Raw genomic sequence first — 24137 nt, forward strand, 5'->3', positions numbered from 1 at the left:
ACATCCTGAAGATTACTCATTCCATTGTTCCTAAGTCTGCTCCTGATTAAATCAAGTAAAGGCTAAACTGCTCTAGAGTAATTTTCCATGTAATGAAGATTTTATGACCTTCTTTATCAAGTCTCTAATCTCTGTACATGGGTTTCACTGGCAGAGGCTAAATTTGGAGGAGCTGAATAGAACACAGAAAATCTGTGTGCCCCTGGTTATATCAGCTAGTTCCTCTTCTAGCTCTGAGTCTGGGCACCAGGGAAGGAAAAACATTCCCAATATTTGAGCTCTCAGACACTTAAACCCAAACCAGATTCTTAATGCTCATCCCTTTTCATCTTTCATGATTTAACACAGCAGGATTATATTAAAAAGAGATGCTCCAGTAGTAGTTAGACAAAATCTTACGCTTTATGGAGGGGCAAATTCCTCTGCCCTTCTCACTTTGGCTCAAGTCACTGACCTGGAGAAAAGCTGCTGCTGCTGCTAGCAGCTTTCAGTATGCTGTCTCCTTCCACTCTCGAAAAGGAATAGCCCTCAGCTGTACCTGTTCAAAGCCAGTGAAAGTTGAGGTTTGCCCAGGAGGTGCAGGTTATGTGGCTCTAAAACCACAGAAGTAAAGCATTCGAGACTGACAGCTCAGGTTGACTTATAGCACTTTTTGTGGGTGGGGCATGCCTTAATATGCAAAACAGTAAGCCAGCCACACTTGGGTTCCCAGCTGTGTTGTTAAGGCTTTGTCCTCTCTCTCCTTTCAAATGTGAGAAGTTAGATCACACAGGAAAGCAACCATGAGGCCTCTACCACACTTGTTTCACCACATGGTTCTTTTGGTAGGGCACTCAGGCAGGACTTGTGCTAAAGATATGGGTTTGTTTGCCTGATCCAGAGTGTGCTCAGTGACCCTCACCCCCATTTATTTGTGGGTTTGAAAGCAATCTCACCTCAGCCATCTCCTGGTATCTATTATTTGATGAGCATAAAAAGATCACCATAAATCTCACACTTTACTACAGCTTCAGTGTCTGCCAGCATTCAAGGGACACCTGGAGTGGTGGCTGAAGACCTCTTGTGAAAAACAGCAGCATGGCTCTAATGGGCAGGCCTGCTACCATTCAGCTACAGCACTGTGCTGATGTAAGGCACAGGTGCTCTGACCAAAATGGCTCCTTGCGCCGTCTCTGCCTCTTAGGTCCTGTCCAAGCACGTTACTGACAGAAGCAGTTTGTGCCCAGCAGACCCACACCCCAGGCAACCCTCAGAGGGCAAGCTAAATTAGCTTCACCTCCTACCTCACGAACAATTCCCGGCTATGCTCTTGCCATGTTGCTAATGATGATGTAAGGAACTTAAATAAGAGTCTGATTTGCACGTACCAGGTTTAACTTTTTGGAGACAGCTGTTCGAGTCCTCCTCTGGTGATGGGCACAGGCAGGCTCTTCTGAAGCCTTGGAGAACAGAGATGTTCATGGCAACACTTCTGCCGGGGCAGCTTGGCAAATACAGACATCCTCAGGTGGCAGGAAAATGAATTTCCTCTCAGACCAAGCTTTGTCCGTGTTTGGAGAGGAGTCTGCATAGTCTATTGTATTGGCACCAGCAATGCTGCGTAAGAGGCTAATGGCAAACATCTCTCCTCATTTTCTTAAGCACCTTTTTGGCCACCCCTCTTTTCACATTGCAGGAACCACCAGAACATAGTGGCTTTGCATGTAATTTAAAGTGGCCCAGTAGGTGAAGGACCACCTTGCTGCTTCCTGTGAAAAATGAGAGGAACAGACCCAGAGCTCTTAGGCTTATCCACCTCATATCATCATAAAAGTCTCTTACAACTAGGTATTTTTTCCTAAGTTCCTGCTGTAAGTTAAAATTGTGTCCCAACCCACATCCTAAGCCCACAGACTGTATGAGAACAGGTCACTCCTTGGTCCTCTGCCTAAATACCACAGAAAAGCAGCCCATGTGCAGCTTCTCCATAGCCTGTCCTAGTCAGCACCAGTGGGAAGGAAAAGCATGGCCAGGAAAAGAGGAGTGCATTTCCACCAGCCTGCACATCAGCGTTAGTGGGTTTGTGTTTACAAAGGGAGGACCCACTCTTAAAGGACACAAAGAGGTCTGAGGGAAGCCACAACTCACAGAATCACAGAAACATTCAGGTTGGAAAAGACCCTCAGGATCATCAACTCACAGCTGCAGCCTGAGCATTGCTGCTGGGGAGCCACAGTTGGGGTGCACAATGTCACATCCATCTCCCCCAGCACTGGTGAAGAGCTCTAGTCTCACACCAGTGAAGAGCTGTAGTTTCACAGCAAGGAGGTAGGGGCTCCATTCTGCTTGTTTCCAGGTCCTCCTTTCGCTTCACAGGGCTGAGTATCTTTTTAACATTGTATAAGGCAGAGATTCACTCCTCCATATCCGTCAAAGGCAACAGTTGCCAAGCACAAGAGTAATTGGGCTGCCTTTATCCAAGTTGCCAGGGGGGTACAGGCAAAGCATGTGTAATTATGTGAACACAAACCTATTATATCCCTTGAGTATTTCAAATCTTTACTACTCAGTGCAAAGCACAAGGCTATTAAAAAAAGGTTTCTTCATTAATGCTTGTTTAAAGTTCTAGCACTAGCAGTGCTTTTAAAGTACTTTAAGACAGCATTTCGTTGATAATCAAAAATGTAAAGTATTTGGTCTAAATTCCCTTTTGCTCTTTCATGAAGTACTCCTCCACGAGCAGAGTCAGGATACAGGTTCAAAATCTAAACGTTTGTAGCAACTCTGAATTGTTCCTGCAAGAAGCAGAAAGGGGTTAGATGGGCACGAAAATGTAACTGATGCACTCACATACCTCTAACTGTCTCTACAGACCTTGATCCTCACAGGCTTAAAGCACCCCTCATCTAGTGCTGTTATTGAAGGAAATAAAAACTAACTACAGAAGGCTCAGATTTTGGAAATACAAAGGGCAGCAGTCTCAAGTTTGATTTGCTGTATGCAGCTCTCCACACTTACACACTTAACTGTGTGTATACATATGAGCATACACATGCAGAGGCTTACTTTCATAAGAACCTGCCCTTCAACCAGTTCACCACAGGGAAATCTGCATTTTGAGGAGCTGAGCGTGCTCCATCTTTTTTTTTTTTTCCATTTCCCCTTATCCCTTCAAACTTTTCTGTAGCTTTGAGCATCTAAAACAAGTTTGAAGCAGCTCAGAACAGATCTGAAGCACAATTTTGTGTTCTTCACAGGCAAGGAGACAGACAGTTAAGAGGCTGTCTCCGCCTGCGGTATGGCAGCAGAAACTCAGGCAGTAAAATCCATTATGAACAACATAGAAAAGTTCCAGGGATCCCTTTCCAGAATATCCCAATGAAAGATGTGGCATTCTTAAAACATCTTGACACTCAGTTATGAGTGAGACTATTTATCCTACACCCTACTTCTGCACGCAGGAAGGGAAGAGCTAATAGCAGAAGAATGTTCTTTCAGTGGTGGGAACAACTGCATGATGATCTATCCCCCACCCTATGTGGGATTCCATCAGGGATCAAGGATGCCCTGGCAGGCACTGGGGCATTGCTACATATTTGTGGAAATCTCTCAGCTTTTATTAATTAGATTCCTGACAATGCAGTAAAACCCTGTAGCAGAAAGCCACACTGCTCATTCCCAAATCGCAGGAAATCAATTGTTTATGTACAAGGTTTGAATTACAATCTTCTACTTCTCCTCAGAAAAATAAACAAAACCCAAAACAAACCACAAAACACCAAAAAGCGCCTAAAAATGGCATTTTTGGCAGAAGTCTACAGAAGGATACTTTCAATGACAACATTTTACAGAACATGTACTTTAACAAAAAGCAGAGCCCGCCACCTTTTCTGAGCAGGCAGTGCCCAGACGAAACTAGATGCTTCACCTCTGTTATTAGAGGAACAGCTTTAACTGGACAAAAGAGTGCATGAATAAAAATTCCTGAACACTCCAGATACTTTAACAGAAAACTAAAAGTACATCTGTAAACTTTAAAACAAGAGCCTTATGAAGATGCTAAAGGTCACTGAAAATGAAGCTGCTAAACTCTTCTCAGCCCAAACCGTTATATTCTACCATTACAGGGGGGTTTTGTATTATGTTATACAGATTTTGCCACACAGAACACTTCAGTGAGGAACCTGGGAAAATACTTTTAAACTTTGTGGTGGTTAAGAAAGGGGCAATTTGAAGGCAGAAGGTTGAGCTCTGAATTCCCTTTGAACATTACAAAAGCAATATAACCTAACCACCGACTGGAAACGAGTTCAGCAGCGCACGGTAGCACAGTACTTTACAGTTTGAGACCCTATGCAATGTAAACCCTGAAAAGCCATAAGCAACTGCTAGAACAGACTTCTACCATGTACCATTAAGTTAGCATTGCCTTCCCTTCTGTTATTCCAACTTTGCCACAAAGTGACTTCTCATATTTGATGCTGATTTACCCTTAGTGTTTCTCTTTTATGACAAGGCAAACTTTCAAAAGCTGTCCTGGGAAATGATTTTGTGCATGTAATCATCAACCACGCACCTGAAGTTGAGCACAAGTATTTATGTTGCTCTACTTCATAGTATCATAGTATCATTCAGGGTTGGAAGGGACTACAAGGATCATCTAGTTCCAACCCCCCTGCCATGGGCTTCATGCTTCAGTACATGCTAAGGAAGCTGCTGATCACTGAGCATGTCCATTTCGGTAGATGGACAGATGTATGTGAATGGCAACGCTCTGGATAACTTGTGCTATTCCTAATACTACAGTTATTTTCTCTGCCAATTACATTTTGCTATAAATATGTGTGCCCTTAAGCTGATCCCAATATCAGTTTCAGCTAACTAATCAAATTATCTGCTAAGGTTTTGGGAACGATAGCCTTTCATTTATTTAAATGAAATGAGGGAAGGGTTTTTTTAACTCCCAAAGCTTTGCCACAAATAGATTTATTTTCCAGACAGGACGACACTGTTCAGTAAACTGTTTGTCACCTTTGTTGTGACAGATAAGCACAACAGTACTAATGCTTTTTATCAGGCAGGCAGGAAGAGGAAAGACTGGGAAGTTTTTTGCCCTTGCTGTTTTTTCACGCTCTGCTCATGGGCTCTTATGAATAATTATTCATTTGAAATAAGTGCACATCAAATTCCAGATGATTCCTCTTGTATTTTGAGGGCTCAGCAGCAAAACTTCTTTTAGATTTTCCTTCTGCAAAAGAGTGTTATTAAAACCCCTGCCCACAAATGAGTACACCAAAAGCTTATGTCAAGAACAAGTTCTCATTATATTTAGAAATGCCTCATTTTTGTACCAGTTAAAAAGTTAATTCACAATCCATCAACAATGTAAACAAGTAGTTCTTTTCTCCCACGTAATAATGGTAAGTAACGACACCAAACATCACATATTCTGCTTGAGTTCATGAAATGCAACTCTTCAGCCACAAAGGGAGCAACCATTCTGTGATGGACTTCCTTTGAACTGTGTTCAAGTGAGTGGAATAACTGAGATTCCTGATGGAGGTCTAAGCCATTTCCCTAATTTTCTTGATAGTTCCCACTATTTGCATACTCAATTCCATTTCTTAATTTGCTATTTAAAGTCAGTTCATTTCCCCAAGTCCTTCTCTCCCAATCTAAGCCAAACTTGTTTGAATTTATGGTAAATGCTTCTCTGCAAATAAATTGTAAGGGAAAAAAAATAATAATCCAAGAAGTGGTATAAAGGGAGCAAGTATTTCAAGCTTTGTATCAATATGCTTCTGAATTTCCTTCCAAAGATACTACAGGGACAAAAGCTTCAGAGGTTTGAAACACACATTCACACATTTTTGATTCTCTCTTATATAAGGGATCAACCTTACCCACTGAATCACCTTCATAAATTTTGCAGGAAACTGTATGTCATTCCCCCCAAGAAAGAAAATACAGCTTTTTACTTCAAATATTTTATGAATGCAAGATTACAAGAAATATATTAGTCAAAATGCAGGGCTATCAAGCACTGAACCAAGGATGCTGGCATCAGTTTGCATACCATTTTGCACGTGGAAAAAATACACTACGTCTACAGGTAAAAGGCATCCCTAATGCATCATGAATTGCTCTGGTCAGCCAGCATCACCTCTGCAGCTTGGTGCATGTTTAAGTCCTGAAAAGTAACCATCATATTAATAATTTGAGATGAGACACTGGAACAAAATCATTCTTAAAGAGGAAAGTTTTTGTTTTGCCTGTTATCGAGGTAATACCAAAAACTAAACCCAAGATCTTACAACTTAGCAGCTGTTTGAACACGTGTTAGGCTAGCCTTCACACAAGGAGCATGCACACAGCCTCTGGGGGCTTGCTTTAAACTGAGGGCTGTTGGTTAATTCAAGTCACTGTTTTCTCACCTTCTTCGATTAACCTGTTGCACTGGATGTCCACCATTAGGAAAAAGAAAAGTAAATGATGTTAAGTGTAGCAGACAAATACAGATCACACCAAGAAGCTAACACTCATGAGTTGTCATAATAAGGGATAGTAGTAACAATAAAAAAAATAATCAGTCTTTTTTTGTGCATATTTTTAATGTCAAAGGTCCCAGGAAATCATGATGTGCCTGGCCGTTTCTGTTGCTGATTTCTGATGACCTCTAATTGTTTTTTGCATTGCTGATAGTAAGTTGAGAGACTTTTGTTTTCGTCTAACAGCTTTTTATGCTCTTGTACCAGACGGGATGTGTTTTGCTGGTCTTTTTCATCCTGGTCCAGTTCTGCTATTAGCTCTTGTCTACAATAGTAACAACAACAAAAAAAAGGTAATTGTAATTTATAATCTACTTCCATTTGTCTGTAAATCACAGTATCACAAAGGTTGGAAAAGACCTCAAAGATTATTGAGTCCAACCTGTAACCACAGACCTCATGACTTCACACATTTCAAATGTGGCCATTAAGTGTGGCCAGCAGGATGAGGGAGGTGATCCTCCCCCTCTACTCAGCCCTGGTGAGACCCCACCTGGAGTACTGTGTCCAGTTCTGGAGCCCCTATTACAAGAGGGATGTGGAGGTGCTGGAACGTGTCCAGAGAAGGGCCACAAGGATGATCAGAGGGCTGGAGCACCTCTCCTATGAGGACAGACTGAAGGAGTTGGGGCTGTTCAGTCTGCAGAAGAGAAGGCTCTGAGGTGACCTCATTGTGGCCTTCCAGTATCTGAAGGGGGCCTACAGGAAGGCTGAGGAAGGACTTCTCAGGATCTCAGGGAGTGATAGGACTAGGGGGAATGGAATGAAGCTGGAGGTGGGGAGATTCAGGCTGGACATGAGGAGGAAGTTCTTCACCGTGAGAGTGGTGAAGCCGTGGCATGGGTTGTCCAGGGAGGTGGTTGAGGCCCCATCCCTGGAGGTGTTTAAGACCAGGCTGGAAGAGGCTCTGGCCAGCCTGATCTAGTGTGAGGTGTCCCTGCCCATGGCAGGGGGGTTGGAACTAGATGATCCCTGTGGTCCCTTCCAACCCTGAATGATACTATGATACTAAATCAGTATTTGATTACCAGTCTGATCCCATGGCTGATGGTATTTTGTGAGAACAAAACAAACACTATTATTTACTGTAGTCTAGGGAAAAATTCTCTTCCAAATCAAATCTACATTTAAACTTTAAAATAGCTGCAAATCTCCATCTCTCTAAAACTGTCCTCTGTATAATATCTTTCAGACATAGCTTTACATGCCACAGTAAAACATCTAAGAATCCACACAGAATTTCATAGATATATTCAACTCTAATTTTGCTTAACTGTGTACATTTTAAAGCTCAAAAAAAAGAGCCAAAATTACAACAATTTTGGTAATTTTTTTAGGGAAGCGCTGTTTGGACTTCTTAAACTAGTGGAAGAATCAAGCAACTTAATTTTTGTAACTGTCATTTCACTTAATGTATGCCATAAGCATTCAAAACATGCTTTTTAGCAACCACTTTAGCGGAACAAACACACTGATAAACTTGCTATAAATTATCCTGCAAAACTGATGTGGCAGTTTGTTTTACTATTTGTTTATGAGGTGACAAGAAGGCAAGCTGCCAGCAACATTCTAGCAACAAAACAGTAGAGGAGGAAGTTCATGCTAATTGTGCCATATGTTTTTTTTAATTACAGTTTAAGAAAAACTTAATAATTCTATAGAGGTTAAACTTTTAACGGGCGTTAAATTCATCAATCACAACACTGTATTTTAATATCTATGGGGAATTGTGTTCTGACTAAGATAAAAACAGTTTGGGAGGAATGGGTATTCATGCTTCCTAGATATAAAAATAAAGTAGGAATCTAAAGGTACAGATCTAGCAGTTTTGAAACAGAAATTCATATAATTTATTTGCTGTTTGGGACAACAGAAATCGAATAAAAATGAAGATCTTCACACTAGCTTCAGTTTCTCCTCATGAAAAACAGCTGCTTTCAGGATGCTAAGCCAAAAGCAAATAGATGATAGGAGGTTGATCTTACAGCAGCACTTTTCTCCAGTCTGTATGCTACTTCTAATCTACAAGATTAGAAGTACATACACTCTTACATACACTCTTCCCACTACCTTGCTCACCAAGGCAAGTGCCTCATTATCAACTACTTGCTTGCAGTGGGTCAGATGCTGGTGGCTAGGTAACAAGCTGGTTACTTGGTCTAGCATGGGAGTATATATGACCTCTCAGAATTATGCCCAGCATCAGAAAACAGAAATTATGAGAAGCAGAAGACAAAAGAATGTATTGCAAACTGAAGCTCTGAATCAGCAATAACTTTGGCCCTAATTGAACAATACACGCAGTTGCTTCCTTTATTTGTGTCTGCATGTAGCAGTTTGGGCTGGGTGCCCTCTGCTGTGCTCATATGAGCATGCTTCCCGTGTCCAAAAGTCCAGCCCAGTGGGTGGACACAGGAAAACAGGTATTTCATACCATAATTCCCTGTGCCACTGTAAGATCCAGCGCAGGGTCTGGCACTTTCTCCTTCTTCCCTCTCTGCCACTTGGTAACTTGGGGGAGATGTCTCAGGCAGTCTCTGATCTGGTCAGCTAAGACTAGCCTAGCAGTGGAAGGAGAGGGGAGGGAAGAAGGAGTCCTGGGGGTCTTGGGTGTACCCTCAGGTGGGGATGGGGTTTCTGGGTCTGCTTTGGGATTTCTTTTGTCACTGTGCTTCTGGTTCTCTGTAAACATTCACCGCTTCCATTTAAACTTTCCATCACTTTTGCAATCTGTTTGTCTGAATTGTTATTTTCTTGCTGGTGGTGGGGAGGGGGTCTCCCTCAACCCATCACACTGCAGTATATGAGGAAAGAACTTATTTCCAGACCTCGAGGATAAGGAGGCACAAAATAACTTTTAAGTCCTAAACTCCTGATAGAAAACCAGAGGATGGGTGTTGATAATACTGTTGTAAAAGTGATGATTGGCAAAAGTTAGATCTAAGGTACAAACCAAGTTAAAAATGAGTAACACTGACATATTGTGGCCTTCCAGTATCTGAAGGGGGCCTACAGGAAGGCTGGGGAGGGACTTCTCAGGATCTCAGGTAGTGATAGGACTAGGGGGAATGGAATGAAGCTGGAGGTGGGGAGATTCAGGCTGGATGTGAGGAGGAGGTTCTTCACCATGAGAGTGGTGAGACCCTGGAATGGGTTGTCCAGGGAGGTGGTCGAGGCCCCGTCCCTGGAGGTGTTTAAGAGCAGGCTGGATGAGGCTCTGTCCAGCCTGATCTAGTGTGGGGTGTCCCTGCCCATGGCAGGGGGGTTGGAACTAGATGATCCTTGTGGTCCCTTCCAACCCTGAATGAAACTATGAAACTATGAAACTATGAAACTATATTACTTAAAATTCTATAACCTATTATCCAAGTGATTATCTACAAATTACAACTGAAAATCTTTTACTGGACACCGTTGGAAATAAGATTCCAAGGTTCCTCAACAGTCCAGATCTTTCATTTGAGATGACACAAACATTGCTAGTATGTTACATACACAGATGTGTCACACTTTGAAGTAGGTCTTCTCCAGAAGAAGAACCTTGATATTGATTAAAACTTTCAATTATCTGCTCTAGGTATCTCACCTGTACTGAGCAGCTCAGTACTTCTGAGATTAAGGCTGGAAAATGATTATACCTTATGAAATGTTACTTCCTAAAGACAGAAATAATAGTCACAGAAGAACAGAAAAGGTTATAAAAGTTTCTACTTACTTCCTCTGCAACAGCAATGCAATTTCTGTCTGAACTTTCATGTACTCTTGTGCCATTTTGCAGTGCTGTTCAAACACAGCCATAGATTCTTTGGAGTTTGGGCATGGTGCTAGAGGCTGAAAATAAATCAGACATGTTAAAAACTAATGAACTGATATCTTAGTATATAGACTGTTAGAATGTCTCTGCAGTGTATTTATAACATCTTCTAAAAACCAGTAAGCTTTTAAAAATAAGTGCCCTGGAAAATGTTACAGCACTGATGTCAAAGTTGACTGAAACATCAAATCTGCAGTTACTCTGTCACGAAAATCAAAGCAGTGTTTAATGTCAAACACAAAAAATGAAGTGTATACAACAGTTTAATTCAGTAACACTCAAGTAAATACTCTAGTACTTTGACAGGCAAACTCTGCTCACATTTGTTTTTAGGGATCATGTTTCTCAGGGTTTGTTTTTAACAGCTTGATCAAATCTGAGTCAACCAGTCTCACGTTACATAATATGTTTTTTTAGCCTTAGTCAAAAGTTAAGGCAGAATATAAACTCAGGTAAATATGTGACACTACATTTTTGCAGCCCCAAATTTACACAGTAGAATTAAAAGCATGATACATAATCTAATACAGCATATATTTATTACCTGTAACTGATGATCTAGTGTAAGATATGCCATTGGGATAGAGTTATCTGACCCATTGGTCTCTGTAACAGTAACAAGAAAACGTTAATGCATTTTCAGAGTTAACTCTAATCTTGCAGGGCAAAATCAAGAATTCTAAATCATTTCACAATACATCATCTCAATGTGGAAAGGCAAATGGAAGTAGCACCATTCCAATTCCAAATCAGATGCATCATTTTGCCTTTCTGATGAGAGGCCTCGAGCATAAGCCCTATGAGGGGAGGCTGAGTGAGCTGGGATTGCTTAGCCTGGAGAGGAGGAGGCTCAGAGGAGACCTTATTGCTGTTTACAACTACCTGAAGGGAGGTTGCAGCCAGGAGGGGGTTAGTCTCTTCTCCCAGGCAACCAGCACCAGAACTAGAGAACACAGTCTCAAGTTGTGCCAGGGGAAGTTTAGTCTCGAGGTGAGGAGAAAGTTCTTCTCTGAGAGAGTTGTTAGCCATTGGAATGTGCTGCCCAGGGAGGTGGTGGAGTCACCATCCCTGGAGGTGTTCAAGAGGGGACTGGATGTGGCACTTGGTGCCATGGTTTAGTCATGAGGTCTGTGGTGATGGGCTGAACTTGGTGGTCTGTGGTGATGGGTTCGACTTTGAGGTCTCTTCCAACCTTGGTGATTCTGTGAAAAGTAAGGTCTAGCACACCAAGAAGAAATACAGATTAAGGTTAGCATCCTACACTTTGTGAAGCCATGTAAAAACAGAGATTTTTAAAATACTCTTTCTTTTTCAGTTTGCAATTCTGTTCTTGGTTAAAAAAAAAATACTTTGCCATTTCATTCCTGTTTATGAAGGCTCAGCCAGCCTGCCCATGCATCTAATGATTTTAAAATTAGAAGCTGTGCAAACAACCTCTGCCAAAATAAAACTAGCACAACCTCCTGCTCAGTTTTGAAACCTGCTCCCAGTGAGGTCTATAAGTATCTTCCTCACAGCATGCTCTAGGACATCTTCTCTGCTCTGTAAAAATACTTTGTGCGTAGCAAGGAACCTGATAATCAATCTATCTCCTGGGTCTGGCTGCTCTGTTCTTACACTGTGGTTAGTCTGGATTTCTCTAGTCCTTTCATTCCAGATGTAACACGTTTCTGAATTCTTACAGATCCTGTCTTTTGGAAGCCCACAAAGGTTACTGTAAAGCTCTAAGAGACATAGGAGTAAAAGATGCATGGAGAAACTACTGATTTTATATCTGTATCATTGCCACTAGAGGATTACATGGAGGAGGGTAGGTGGGGGAAAAAAAGTGTGTGGGGTGTGTGTGCTGCTTAACCGTACCTGAAAAGCACCTACCACAGAGTAGTTGTGGCAGAGAAACTAAGGTGTTGCCCTCAAAGACTATGCTATCTCCAGGAGCAGCTTCAAAAGGAAATAGAAGTAAGAGGGTGGGAATGAAGACAAAGTGGTTAAGTGTGTGCTTGTCAGGAAATGGGAAGGTGGTTAAAAAAAAGAAGAAAGAAAAAAACCCCAAACGATGTAAAACCAGAGAATTAAACACCACAGTATCTTAAATGAGAATTCCTTCCCTACATTAGACTATTGCCATATATGAAATATTGCTACAACAAAGGAATTATTGCAATGTTTCAGATACATCAACACATGAAAAATACTTCAGATGACATTCCTGAGCATTTCAGTACTGTAACTTGTCCTGTGATTAACCAGATTTGGTTGCATCCTCATTTTATCATTTTGCTTTACTAACTTAAATGTATCCTCTTTTACAGAAAACTAACATTGTTCATCTCTTTAGAAACATAAACAATTTGCTATTCATGGACTGCAAAAACATAAAACAAAATACACATGTAGCACATTCTGTATTCACTTGAGTAGAAGGTAAAGGATTTCTGTGGGGCAGAAAAAGGACCTGGCCTTTAGCTCTAGTGCTGTGCTGCATTTAAGGCCAAAGATCAGGGACAAACTGCCTTTGCACTGGCATATAACCAGCAACTTTCAGTTCCCAATGAACTATCAACTGGGTAAGCACTTGTTTCTGTGTGAGACAGCAACTCCCTTAAATGCTCACTGCCTAAAGCAACTAAGGACCCATGCTTCACAAAAGAATGGGCTGCTCTTTGGGTGTGGGCAAAGGTTTGGGGAAATTATGAGTGACAAGGCATAGAGTGTGATCAGCCAAATTGACAAGGGACAGAAAGAAGAAAGTACAAAAGCAAAGCACAGGAGTATGTTGTCCCTTCCCACTTAAATGAGGGGGAACCCCCTCCATCTCCGTCTCATATACAGGATCACACGCACACACATGCACAAATCTATGTGTATATATATGCTTGTTCCAAGAGTCAGTCCACAGGTGGGTTTCCAGTTTGCAGCTGGCTACAGGAAAAGAATGAGAGTCTTACCAGCCAAAGATGAAATGGACCACATGAAAAAGATTTCAGAATTTGAGGCACTATGAGGTACCAGCTTGAGACTAAGTTTAGGACTTAATGTGTGTATTTTGGTAACAAAAGGGTACTTCTTATTTGTAGTCTAAAGAGGAATTTGTAGGCATCCATTGTTTTCATGGTTGTTTTCATAATGGAGTGTAATACAACCTCTAAAATGGAATTAAACTACTGTATTATGTTAGTTCTTAATCCTGTTTCACAACAAAAGAACAGTGATGCCACAGCAGAAGTGTATACAACATTTCTGAAGACATACATGTGGCAGTTCATTTAAAAATCAGGAAGCCTGTGCGCACATGTGCATACTGCACAAAAAGCAAAATTACAGCAGATAAAAAACCAGAGTTGCTGTATTCCAGCTGATACCCACCTATCTAGCATTTCATTCCAGAAGCCAGAGCAATGAAAGCTGTAGTACAAATGCACAAGACCAGAACAAGAGGACGGTCTCAGGCTGCACCAGGGGAGGTTCAGGCTGGAGGTCAGGAGGAAGTTTTACACAGAGAGAGTGATTGCCCATTGGAATGGGCTGCCCGGGGAGGTGGTGGAATCACCATCCCTGGAGGTGTTCAGGAAGAGACTTGACAGGGTGCTTGGTTGCATGGGTTAGTTGATTAGGTGGTGTTGGATGATGGGCTGGACGCAATGATCTTGAGGGTCTCTTCCAACCTGGTCTGGTCTGGTCTGGTCTATTCTATTCTATTCCATTCCATTCCACTTGCAGATGTCTGTTTCCCTAATACTCTCAAACTACACCACAGTTAGAAACTGGTGCTAAAAGACATGCATGAAATGCTACTATCATTGCATGTGTACAATAATTTCTTGCAAGCAAAATGCTTACAAGTTTATGTAACAAGGTAATGTATATAAAAACAGTTCTTAAAGCCAGTGTGCAAATGGAAACAATCATGACTTTATTTAAGCAGAACTAAAAAGGACTGACTTTCACTGCTTGCTTTTGTTAACATCTAGGCATGCACCTGACACCATAACCAAATATTTGGGTTTTTTAATTAGCACAAAGTTAACTAATGAACTAATCTTTTGATTACCTGCATCATCAGGTGTCCATGGATTACGAGTTGGCTTTTCAGAGGTTGGTCCCGAGGTAGTGATCATTCTCACACTAGGACTAGATGATCTACTGCTGTTTCTACTCTCCTGAAATGACAAAAAGATAATAACAAGAAAAGTTAACAAGAGTTTTTTTGAAGGCTTCCTTTCAAAATACATCATTAAAATGAAAAATATATGTGAAGAAATCTGAGCCTGTAATCCTCCCCAAACCTCTCTTTTTCATGCTTTTATCCTCAAAGCTCTCCATATAGCTTGCTAAACTTTACATGCACTGCAGGGGATAATCTCATCTCCATTTCTACTCTCTTTGCCATATAAAAAGAAATGGATACAATTTGACTAAATAACAAAATAAAAAGATGCACTGAACAGTGTGCTCAAGACCTTTACAGAAAAGCATGACACTATTTCTAGTAATATTCTCCCATGCAGCCAGCACCAGAACAAGAGGACACAGTCTCAGGCTGCATCAGGGGAGGTTTAGGCTGGATGTTAGGAAGAAGTTCTATACAGAGATAGTGATTGCCCATTGGAATGGGCTGCCCGAGGAGGTGGTGGAGTCACCATCATTGGAGGTGTTCAGGAGGAGACTTGATGGGGTGCTTGGTGCCATGGGTTAGTTGTTTCGGTGGGTTGGATTGGTTGATAGGTTGGACACAATGATCTTGAAGGTCTCTTCCAACCTGGTCTGGTCCATTCTATTCTGGTCTATTCTATTCTATTCTGGTCTATTCTATTCTATATCTAGCAGCTCCATAACACAAGGAAGAAATAAAGCTTATTTCCAGTGTTTAACCAATAAATGGAGCTACCTTCAACTAAAGGAATGCAGCCTAGTAACTGCACTAAACTGAGGTGTATTAATGTACAGTTATCTTACAGTTCTTATGTTAGCTCACAAGACTATGAGATTCATCTTCAGAAAACATGAAAAAATGTGGTTCATCAGAAAGGATTAAACAGCAAATGAGTGCATTCTCTCTCACAAAGCAAATTAAGAACTGAAACAAAATTCTGTTCCTTTACATACAGGTTAAGGCCTCCAAACCTTTTGTTCATCAAAACAAAAACGTAACACAGCCTTCATTATTCCACTGAGGTTTTTTTTCCAGAGTTATTATTTACAATGTATATTCTTGTATTTCATACAACCCCTTCACCTCAATGACATGATTAACACAGTAAAGAACTTGAGACTATAAACCTCAGGGAGTTTTGCAAGAAAAAAAAAGAAAAGATGCTATTAAAAATACAACTATTTTGAATAGAATAGAATAGAATAAACCAGGTTGGAAGAGACCTTCAAGATCATCACGTCCAACCTATCATCCAACACCACCTAATCAACTAACCCATGCAACCAAGCACCCTGTCAAGTCTCCTCATGAACACCTCCAGTGATGGCAATTCCACCACCACCCGGGGAGCCCATTCCAGTGGGCAATCACTCTCTCTGTGTAAAACTTCCTCCTGACCTCCAGCCTGAACCTCCCCTGGCGCAGCCTGAGACTGTGTTCTCTTGTTCTGGTACTGGCTGCCTGGGAGAAGAGACCAACCTCTGCCTGTCTACAACCCCCCTTCAGGTAGTTGTAGAGAGCAATAAGGTCACCCCTGAGTCTCCTCCAGGCTAAGCAGCCCCAGCTCCCTCAGCCTCTCCTCATAGGGCTTGTGTTCCAAGCCCCTCACCAACTTTGTTGCCCTTCTCTGGACTCCTTCCAGCAAGTCAACATCCTTCCTAAACTGAGGGGCCCAGAAATGGACACAGTACTCGAGGTGTGGCCTAACCAGTGCAGTGTACAGGGGCAGAATGACCTCCCTGCTCCTGCTGGCCACACTGTTCTTGATGCAGGCCAGGATGCCATTGGCCCTCCTGGGTGCACTTACTATATAATTAATTTTTCAAAAGCACTCAGATGCACATTACTTGGACACTGTACTACTTCATGACTCTAATTTCCAAACATCCTATCACAACTTCATTTTTAAAAGCTATGATTTCAGTCAAGTAAAATAAACCCCCAAAAATACCCCAAATCCTGCACACTGAAACATCCATTGCTGCAACTGCATTATGCTTCTCCTGTAATTTTTATTACCCACTTAGAGGCTTATGTTAGTAGCCAGAAATAGGGCAATAAACTGCTGCAGAAGTAATCCAACAGATGATATCATCAGGATGATGGCATCAGACATTTTGAAAAATCTGTTGTGTTGGGAGTCTCTGCTGACATTAAACAAGGTTTAAGTGGTTCAGCTTAGTGGTTTCTGTCAGTGTCCTCAGATACTAATCATAAACACAGCTTGCTTATGTGAAAGGTCAAAAGACAGAATAAGCACTTTTAACAACGTGCAAAGAGATTTGTCAAGTATCTACAGCTGATAGCAAAAGGTGCCTGAGAAGTACTCTAGTTACAGTAACTTCTCAGTGCTGTACTAGACTGCTTGCTGTACCAGCCTGCTTGCTGTACCAGATTGTTTTCATCCATCAAGAGGAAAAGACACATTTCCTTTGTAACACTATTTAGACAAAAATTACTAAAGACAGAAATGAATAGTTTGTATCTGAAGCCTATCTAAAAAGCATTGTGAAGTCCAAGGGAAGTTCCCCAAATTGAACATATTTGATTGTAGTGTTTGAGCATGTGGTGAGAGATGCTTTAGGCTTCTTTTATGCCAGCCCTCTGACAAGTGAGCTAGTGACTACTAAGCTACTCTTTAACGAGTGCCCATTCATCCTTGTTTCCCTTAGGTGTCTCAAACAACTCTAGACCACATTACTCTCAAACCATCTTTTCCAAGTAGCCAAAGCCTCATGATGTTGTTAACCTCTTAGCTTCCATTTCTCAAAGACTTGCAGCCTTGAAAAGCTGGCACACTCTCAGGAATAATCCCCAACCCACATTTAATTTCGACAAGCAACACAGTTTAGAGAAATTGTCCCTTCTAGCCTCATCTCCTCATCTGTGGATTTTATCTCTCTGTGAAAGGGGAGGAAAAAGAAGTGTTATCTGTGACCAATTTCACAATCTCATGGGCAGGATGATTCATCTGTATATCAGATCTTCTAAATTATCACACTTAGTTTGCATGCACATGGGCATGCACATCCTGCCCCTACTCCTCAACTGGTCAATATGGTACATACTTTCCTTTAATGCAAGTATTTTTTTCCTCACTTCAATATACATGTCATGAAGGCCTAGGAACAGTTGCTAACCAAAACTCAAAGACTTAAAAGAGGTAGCTTTGACATTACAATAGCATTGTGAAGGGTGATGTACCAAAACAACCAACTCAATGAAAGATAAACAGGCAAGGACAGGGATACCTACTGCAGACCGCAGCTCTGCAGTGACTATGCCAAACACATTTCTCAGTACCTGTATGAAATAGTAAATTCTGTAAAGATTCTATCCAGTAAACATAGCAGATTCTCTGTGTCCCTTGAAGCCCACAGAAGTTTTTGTGGCTGCAGTTCGGAGTCTGCACATATTGTTTCTGTGTTGCAAAGGTGTTTAGGCAAGAGTAGTAGTGTTGGAGAGACGACACAATACAACGTTTTAAAATGCATGCACAGGAAAAGGGAAAGGCAGAAGGAACAACTGTTCAGTGCAAAAAAAGAAATTATGTGGAATCATGACATGATTTGAAACAAATAGAAATCTAGCATTTGACTGCACAGAGAGGGTTGTCAGTGCACTTCATGTTACTTGGTGTAAGGCCCAGTCTAAGGCCACTAAATACTAGAGAAATCTGTGGAAGACTGGACTTAAAACATGTTCTCAATATTGAACCACTACAACAGCTAATCCAGTGATGGAAAATCTTGGGCTAAGCATATTTTCCTATCTAAATTGTTGATATAAAAGGGTCAGTTAAATAGTAAGATCACCTGAAAAGCACTGTTGCTCTGCTGTTGGTAACACCACTAAGAACAGTACTGGAAAAGGCCTTAAGGTTCTCAACACCACAAAAATAATGTAACGACATATAAACCACACAAAATATCCTTCTGATGTTAAACAGAAATAAAGTGTACCTACAACCATAAAAACATACAAGAGGGTCAGATTAAAACAGACCAGAAGTTAAGCAACGAGACAAGAATCTCGGTCTACCTTTCACATATGAATCCCAAACTTTGGTGTAGTTGTTATTATCAAGTTCAGTGTTTTCCTCCACCTTAACAAACCTTCCCAATTAAGAAAATTAGTTATAATGGAATAATTTTCTATGCATACAGTAGCAATGTTCAGGAGTTCTATATTTGGGCTGCCCAGGGAGGTGGTGGAGTCACCGTCCCTGGAGGCATTCAAGAGGGGATTGGACATGGCACTTGGTGCCATGGTCTAGTCATGAGGTCTGTGGTGCCAGGTTGGACTTGATGATCTTTGAGGTCTCTTCCAACCTTGGTGATTCTGTGATTTAATGAAACAATTTCTGATCAGCTTTAGTGAGTCAGTCAAATAGTTTAATAAAAATAGTAACACAAAAAAAAGGTGGCACTGTGGCAATCCTTCAGTTTAGAGCAGGACTGGGGCTCCCAAAGACCGGGAGCAGGAATGGAGGTATGCAGTGCCATGGCAGCTTGGTGAAAGAAGTCTGTGCCACAGGGTGGGTGTAAAGGAGAATGGAATGCAGGGAAGAAGGATGCTTGCAATGAAGGGAGGGAGGGGGAAGGGGATTTTCACATTAGAAAGGATAACCTATATATGGTATAGTGCATATGGGGAAATATGATAAACTGACCTGAGCTATGCTAGTCACAGATGGTTTTACTGTTTTGGCTAGTAGATTGCTTATACGGATAGCAGTTCAAGATTTGTCAGAAAAATTCAGGGCAGTGAGGTCCAAAGCTATATAATCCCATAAAGACTAATCTTAAGCCTCTGGCTATAATTACATTCTGCCTGCTTTCTTTATTGCTTTTCATAATCATAAACTCTAATTAAAACAACAAACAAACAAACATATGCATGTCAAAAATTCATTTCAGCAGACTTTTCTATCTCTTCTTACACCAAAAAGGGGATGAAAATTTCTAAATCATGCGTATGGACAGTGCAAAAATTTCTTTCACACTGCATTTTTCATGCCTGTTAAAATATGTTTTCCAGATTTTATCACAGCATTTCCAAAAACTGCAAGAGAGAAGCAGACAAATATAATTCCTCCCCTTTGATTTCCAATATGCACACTATCAGAATCAAGAAAATAAAACATGCATCTCATGCCTCTGTAGACCCTCATCAGAAATTAGTGAGGTAAATAAAAAAACAACAACTTTCCTGTATCCTAGCTAGAACATCCATGCAAGCAGCAGAACAGCTTTCAAAGATTATAACAGTAAGATAGGAATTACATGTTGAAATTCTATAGTTTTTTAAACACTCATCATTCATTAACATGACGTTTTAAACTAAAAAAAAGCTACAATTAAATATATACATACATCAATCAGTGCAATTTGATGTACCTGGTGTACTGCCTCTTTTCCCCCCCCAAGCCTTGAATAATTTTATTCTACAATTAACTGAAGAGGTTCATCTTTTCACTAAATCTGGCAGATTTGTTTCTTCCTAACAAACTTCTATTCTTGAATGATATTACAATGCATTTAAGACTCACTTGCTATTTTCTGATCAATATACATAGTAAATTCTACTAATAATACCTGGAGGATTGATGAGGTTTCTGCGGCTATCACACCCCACGGAATTAAAGGAGGATCAAAAACACATCCCCAAAATGACAAACTATTTCAGAATATTGCAGTAGGTTGTTTAATGTGGAAATCTGATCAATCTGATGAATATGCTAAGCTCCAGTTTCCCACATTCCAGTAACAGTAAAGATCTCAACATCGCCAATTCACAGTAATGACCAAATGCCTCTGAGCTACTGAGAGAGACAACGAAACAATTAAGAACACAAAACATATCTGAAGGAAGTATTAGCTGTACTTTTCTCATTTAACATGTTCTTAGTTTACTGTCACTTTTATGTAGCATACCATCATGTCTGTTACCATGGCACTGATATCAGACAAGAAGCTAAGCTATTGTAAAATACCTTGAGATAGGCTTTTCTTGAAAATTAAAAGCAAACCAACTTTGTGACAGCACCCTCCTGTAAAGCTTTTATAAGAAAGATAATACTGTAAATTACTATTCAGAGTTCAAAGACTGATAATAAATACATTTAAAATACTGATGCACATGCTTTTTATTTTTATGCAGAAAGTGAGTCTAATGTATGTACAACTGCTTCAGACAATCACAAGTAGTTATTACTCCTTTTTTTTTCCACATACAGAGAGGTGAAAAGGCTTTCCTGCAGAACACCTGCCCTCAATTTAATTAAGTGGTACACAATACACAGTACCTATGTCTACATCAAAATGATAAATGCTGCATGAACTATACAGAAAACACTTCTCATCTACAGCTCATTCATAGATTATCCTCATGGAATCTCATTTAAATGCAATACAAATGACACTACAGTCTGCCAGGCTTCTACATCACTTCTATGAAAGCATCAAAGGTGAAGATTTCCTGACCACTTTCCCTGTACAGATTTAGTGTTGACTGTAAGCTAAAGAAGAGATGAGAAAGACATTACCTGACTGGACTCTGTTCCAGCAACACTGAGATCTTGAATGGATCTGCGCCTCTGCTGTCCGTTTCCTGCTGGGGAAAAAAGCCAAACAAAAACAAACCAGTGAAATTTATTCAGAACAAAATAAGCAGGGTGCGAATGTTGCAGAGGAGCTTGGAATTTGTACAAATCCACAGAGAGAAAGTGAGAGAGGGGGAGAGAGAGACAGCTGCAGAATTTTAACTCAAAACATGCTGGCCTGTCAACAAAAAGTATACCCTAATACAATAACCACTCCTACCACATGAATAGCTGCTGCACTCTACTCCACCATCTTCTGTCACATGTATTTGCTCAGGCTTAGTGCTCAGGGCAGGAGCTGATGACGACATCTATTTCAAGTGTGTTACGTTATGGGGATTTCTAAAAGCTAGACCGCGAAGATAAGAGGCTGCCAGCTTTAACCTGTTGCTCTTTGGTGTGCTCAAGGAACACAGCAAGGACTTCTGCCTGCATGTTGCTCCTCTCCTGAATAACTGAGTAGCAAAAGTGCTTCCTTCTGGTCTCTGTCTCCTTCAGATGAACAAAACTATGCCCTATTCTCATGCTCTAAGAAGTGTGAAAAGGGGACTGTTCAGCTAAATCTCATCTCACCACCAACCTCCTGAGCACAATGCTGTAATCTTTTCCTCTTCTCCTTCCACCTGCTAGCAATTATCCACCAGTGACAGCTCCAGAAAACAGTTTAAAATTTAACACTGACACGCAATCAAAGGCATTTCCAGGAAACAAAGTCTCCTTAAAAATAAAAGAAGATTATGCAACGGAATCTCCCTGGCTACTTTGATTTTTACTGCGGTGATTGTTTATATTGTCTCTCAAGAGCAGGTCAGCTGTCCAAAAGGAAACACCAAAATGTCCTGAGTAACAGCTGACAATGCTCAAAATTCTTGCTCTTCGCTCTGTATTACGTAACTTCTCTACTGGAGGGGAGCATCTGAAACATGCCCAGCAGCCGTGGCAGCCCCTCACCCAGTGACCCTGCACACAACAGCCAACCCAGCTTGCTCAAGGACCGGGGAACAGGCATTGCGTTTTTAACCTTTTAGATGCTTCTTATTCTGCATCATTTCCACACGGCCCCACAGCCTATCTTGACAGGCTTTGTGATTTGCAACAGTTACTACAGAAATGTAAGACTACTTACTATGAATCAATACATTTAATGGCATCATACTTGACATTTTTAAATACAGGTACTGTTACATGGAGGAACACATTACCACAGGACAGCACTATGAAACTCAGTCTCACTTACCAAGTTCTCATGATATTTTATAGTCTAAAATTTATAGAAAGTATTATGAGAAACAAGCATGTAAGAAAATCAAGAAGGATTCTAGAACAGGAATACATTCCTTGCTCTCACTACAAATGAACTTCAACTGCAACTTTTCTGTGGTCTTGATCTTTTCCTTCTGAAATTCATGGAAAGTGTATACTTACCTAAGCAGGAATGGCTATATTATGTTTAATATTGTAATATTAGAAATCATGTGAATGGCAAATCTACATCAAAATTTATGTACATGTTCATTTGCAGCGAACTTTTTCCACTACCTCATCATTTAAGGAGCAAGATATACATTTAATAGAATCCTGTGCTGTGCATACTTATCTGGCTGCCACAGCTCATCTCAATATTCAAGATATGGGCGATCCACCCACAACTGATACAAAATTATGTGCATGTTTCATTCAACAACACTGTTATAAAATTAGCTCAGCTGAAATAGGCTTGTAAAAATATCTGAAATTCTCATTTCAGATTAGCAACATTTGTGAATTTAAAGAACCCGGCACATGTGTTGCTGAAATATTAGAACATGGCTGCCAAAAAGTTAAAATAATCAGGGTGGGGTGCAAGAAAGAAAAGAAAATGCCTTCGGGGGGAAGGGAGGGGAGGAAGAGAGGGGGGGAGAGAGGGGCCAAAACTACTGTGTTGTAATAAATGAACACCTTTAAATGAAATACCTTCAAGTTAGTAGCATGAGGGAAGAGCAAGCTCTACTAGGCAATGCCATTTTAATTAGTGTAACTAGTGCAGACATCTGGCAAATTGCTTAGACAAAGCAGAAAGACTACAAATCAACAAATACTTATTGCTCCAGATTCAAGACAAATGTCAACGGAAAAAAATACACTATACAATATATAATCTTTACTTGAACTGATCACTGCTGCTTCTCTAGGCTTTTCTCTCAGTTTTGATCTTGTTCTTACCTCTACATCCATTTAAAACTGATTTTTTTTTTGTCTCATTATAAAAACTAAGAAATTTGTAAATGAAACTAAAGTAAGTTAAATGCACTCTGTCAAGATATCAGCAGTTTTCAGGATGTTAAGATTAAATATCCAATACCACAAAGACACTTCCTGGCCTGAAAAAAAAAAAAGCCATTTCATAGACTGCTGTTTATTTTCTAAAGTGATACTTAAAAGGAACAGGAAATGTCCATCCTGTGCTGCCCCACATATGCCAGCAAAACCACATTCCACACCCCTCTTCCTCCCCCCCCCCCCCCCGCCAAATACCCAGACCAGCTATGAACTCTTCTCCCTGCCCTTTAGCAGACACTTGCGTCTCCTTTTACACTTTATTTGCACACAGTACTCTCTTCCTCACACACCTACATACAAGGAACAAACTCCTCTCACAGTGCAGGATGATCAGTGAATGTAACAGTGCCAGAAAACATTTTAAAGAAGTTGAAACCTTGATCTGAATTCCAGAAAAAAAAAAGAAGTTATCTGGGGAGACAAGCGTAGGATTTCTGGCTTATATTGGTTTTTAAAAGCAGATGGAAAAAAAAATGACAGACCTAAAGCATCTGTAATTCCTAGCCATTTTCTAAAGGCACTCAACAAACTGTGTCTGTCCCGAGTGATCATTTATGCAGTGTCAATGCTATAAAAATCTTAACGCTGTGGCAGTTTTCAGATGACAAAATGACAAAGCTAAATGCATGCACGTTGCTAGTGAAGAGAAGGCTGTACTTAAGATACATTTGCTAGATGCTGCTTGAATAGTTTGCATCAAAATGGTGTTCTGACTATTTT

General features: G+C 40.6%; 1 protein-coding gene across 6 annotated transcripts in view; it reads right to left on the bottom strand.

Moving 5' to 3' along the window:
• Positions 1–3603: 3603 nt before the first annotated feature.
• Positions 3604–24137, bottom strand: part of MAP3K7 (mitogen-activated protein kinase kinase kinase 7) — a 53749-nt gene continuing 33215 nt past the window's right edge. For 2 of the 6 annotated variants that reach the window (XM_068149646.1, XM_068149665.1), the window contains 5 exons: positions 21042–21109; positions 14393–14501; positions 10886–10947; positions 10243–10358; positions 3605–6792 (listed from right to left, as the gene is read on the bottom strand). In XM_068149646.1, coding sequence (XP_068005747.1) covers positions 6612–6792; positions 10243–10358; positions 10886–10947; positions 14393–14501; positions 21042–21109 — 536 coding nt within the window. In that variant the 3' untranslated portion in view covers positions 3605–6611. Of the gene's footprint in view, positions 6793–10242; positions 10359–10885; positions 10948–14392; positions 14502–21041; positions 21110–24137 lie in introns of all 6 variants that reach the window. The other 4 variants (XM_068149690.1, XM_068149683.1, XM_068149654.1 and 1 more) reach the window with 3 other exon arrangements.

The sequence above is a fragment of the Melanerpes formicivorus genome, unplaced genomic scaffold, assembly GCF_026170545.1.
Source record: "Melanerpes formicivorus ecotype bairdi unplaced genomic scaffold, bMelFor1.0.p_v2 SCAF_2, whole genome shotgun sequence".
Classification (NCBI taxonomy): Eukaryota; Metazoa; Chordata; class Aves; order Piciformes; family Picidae; genus Melanerpes; species Melanerpes formicivorus.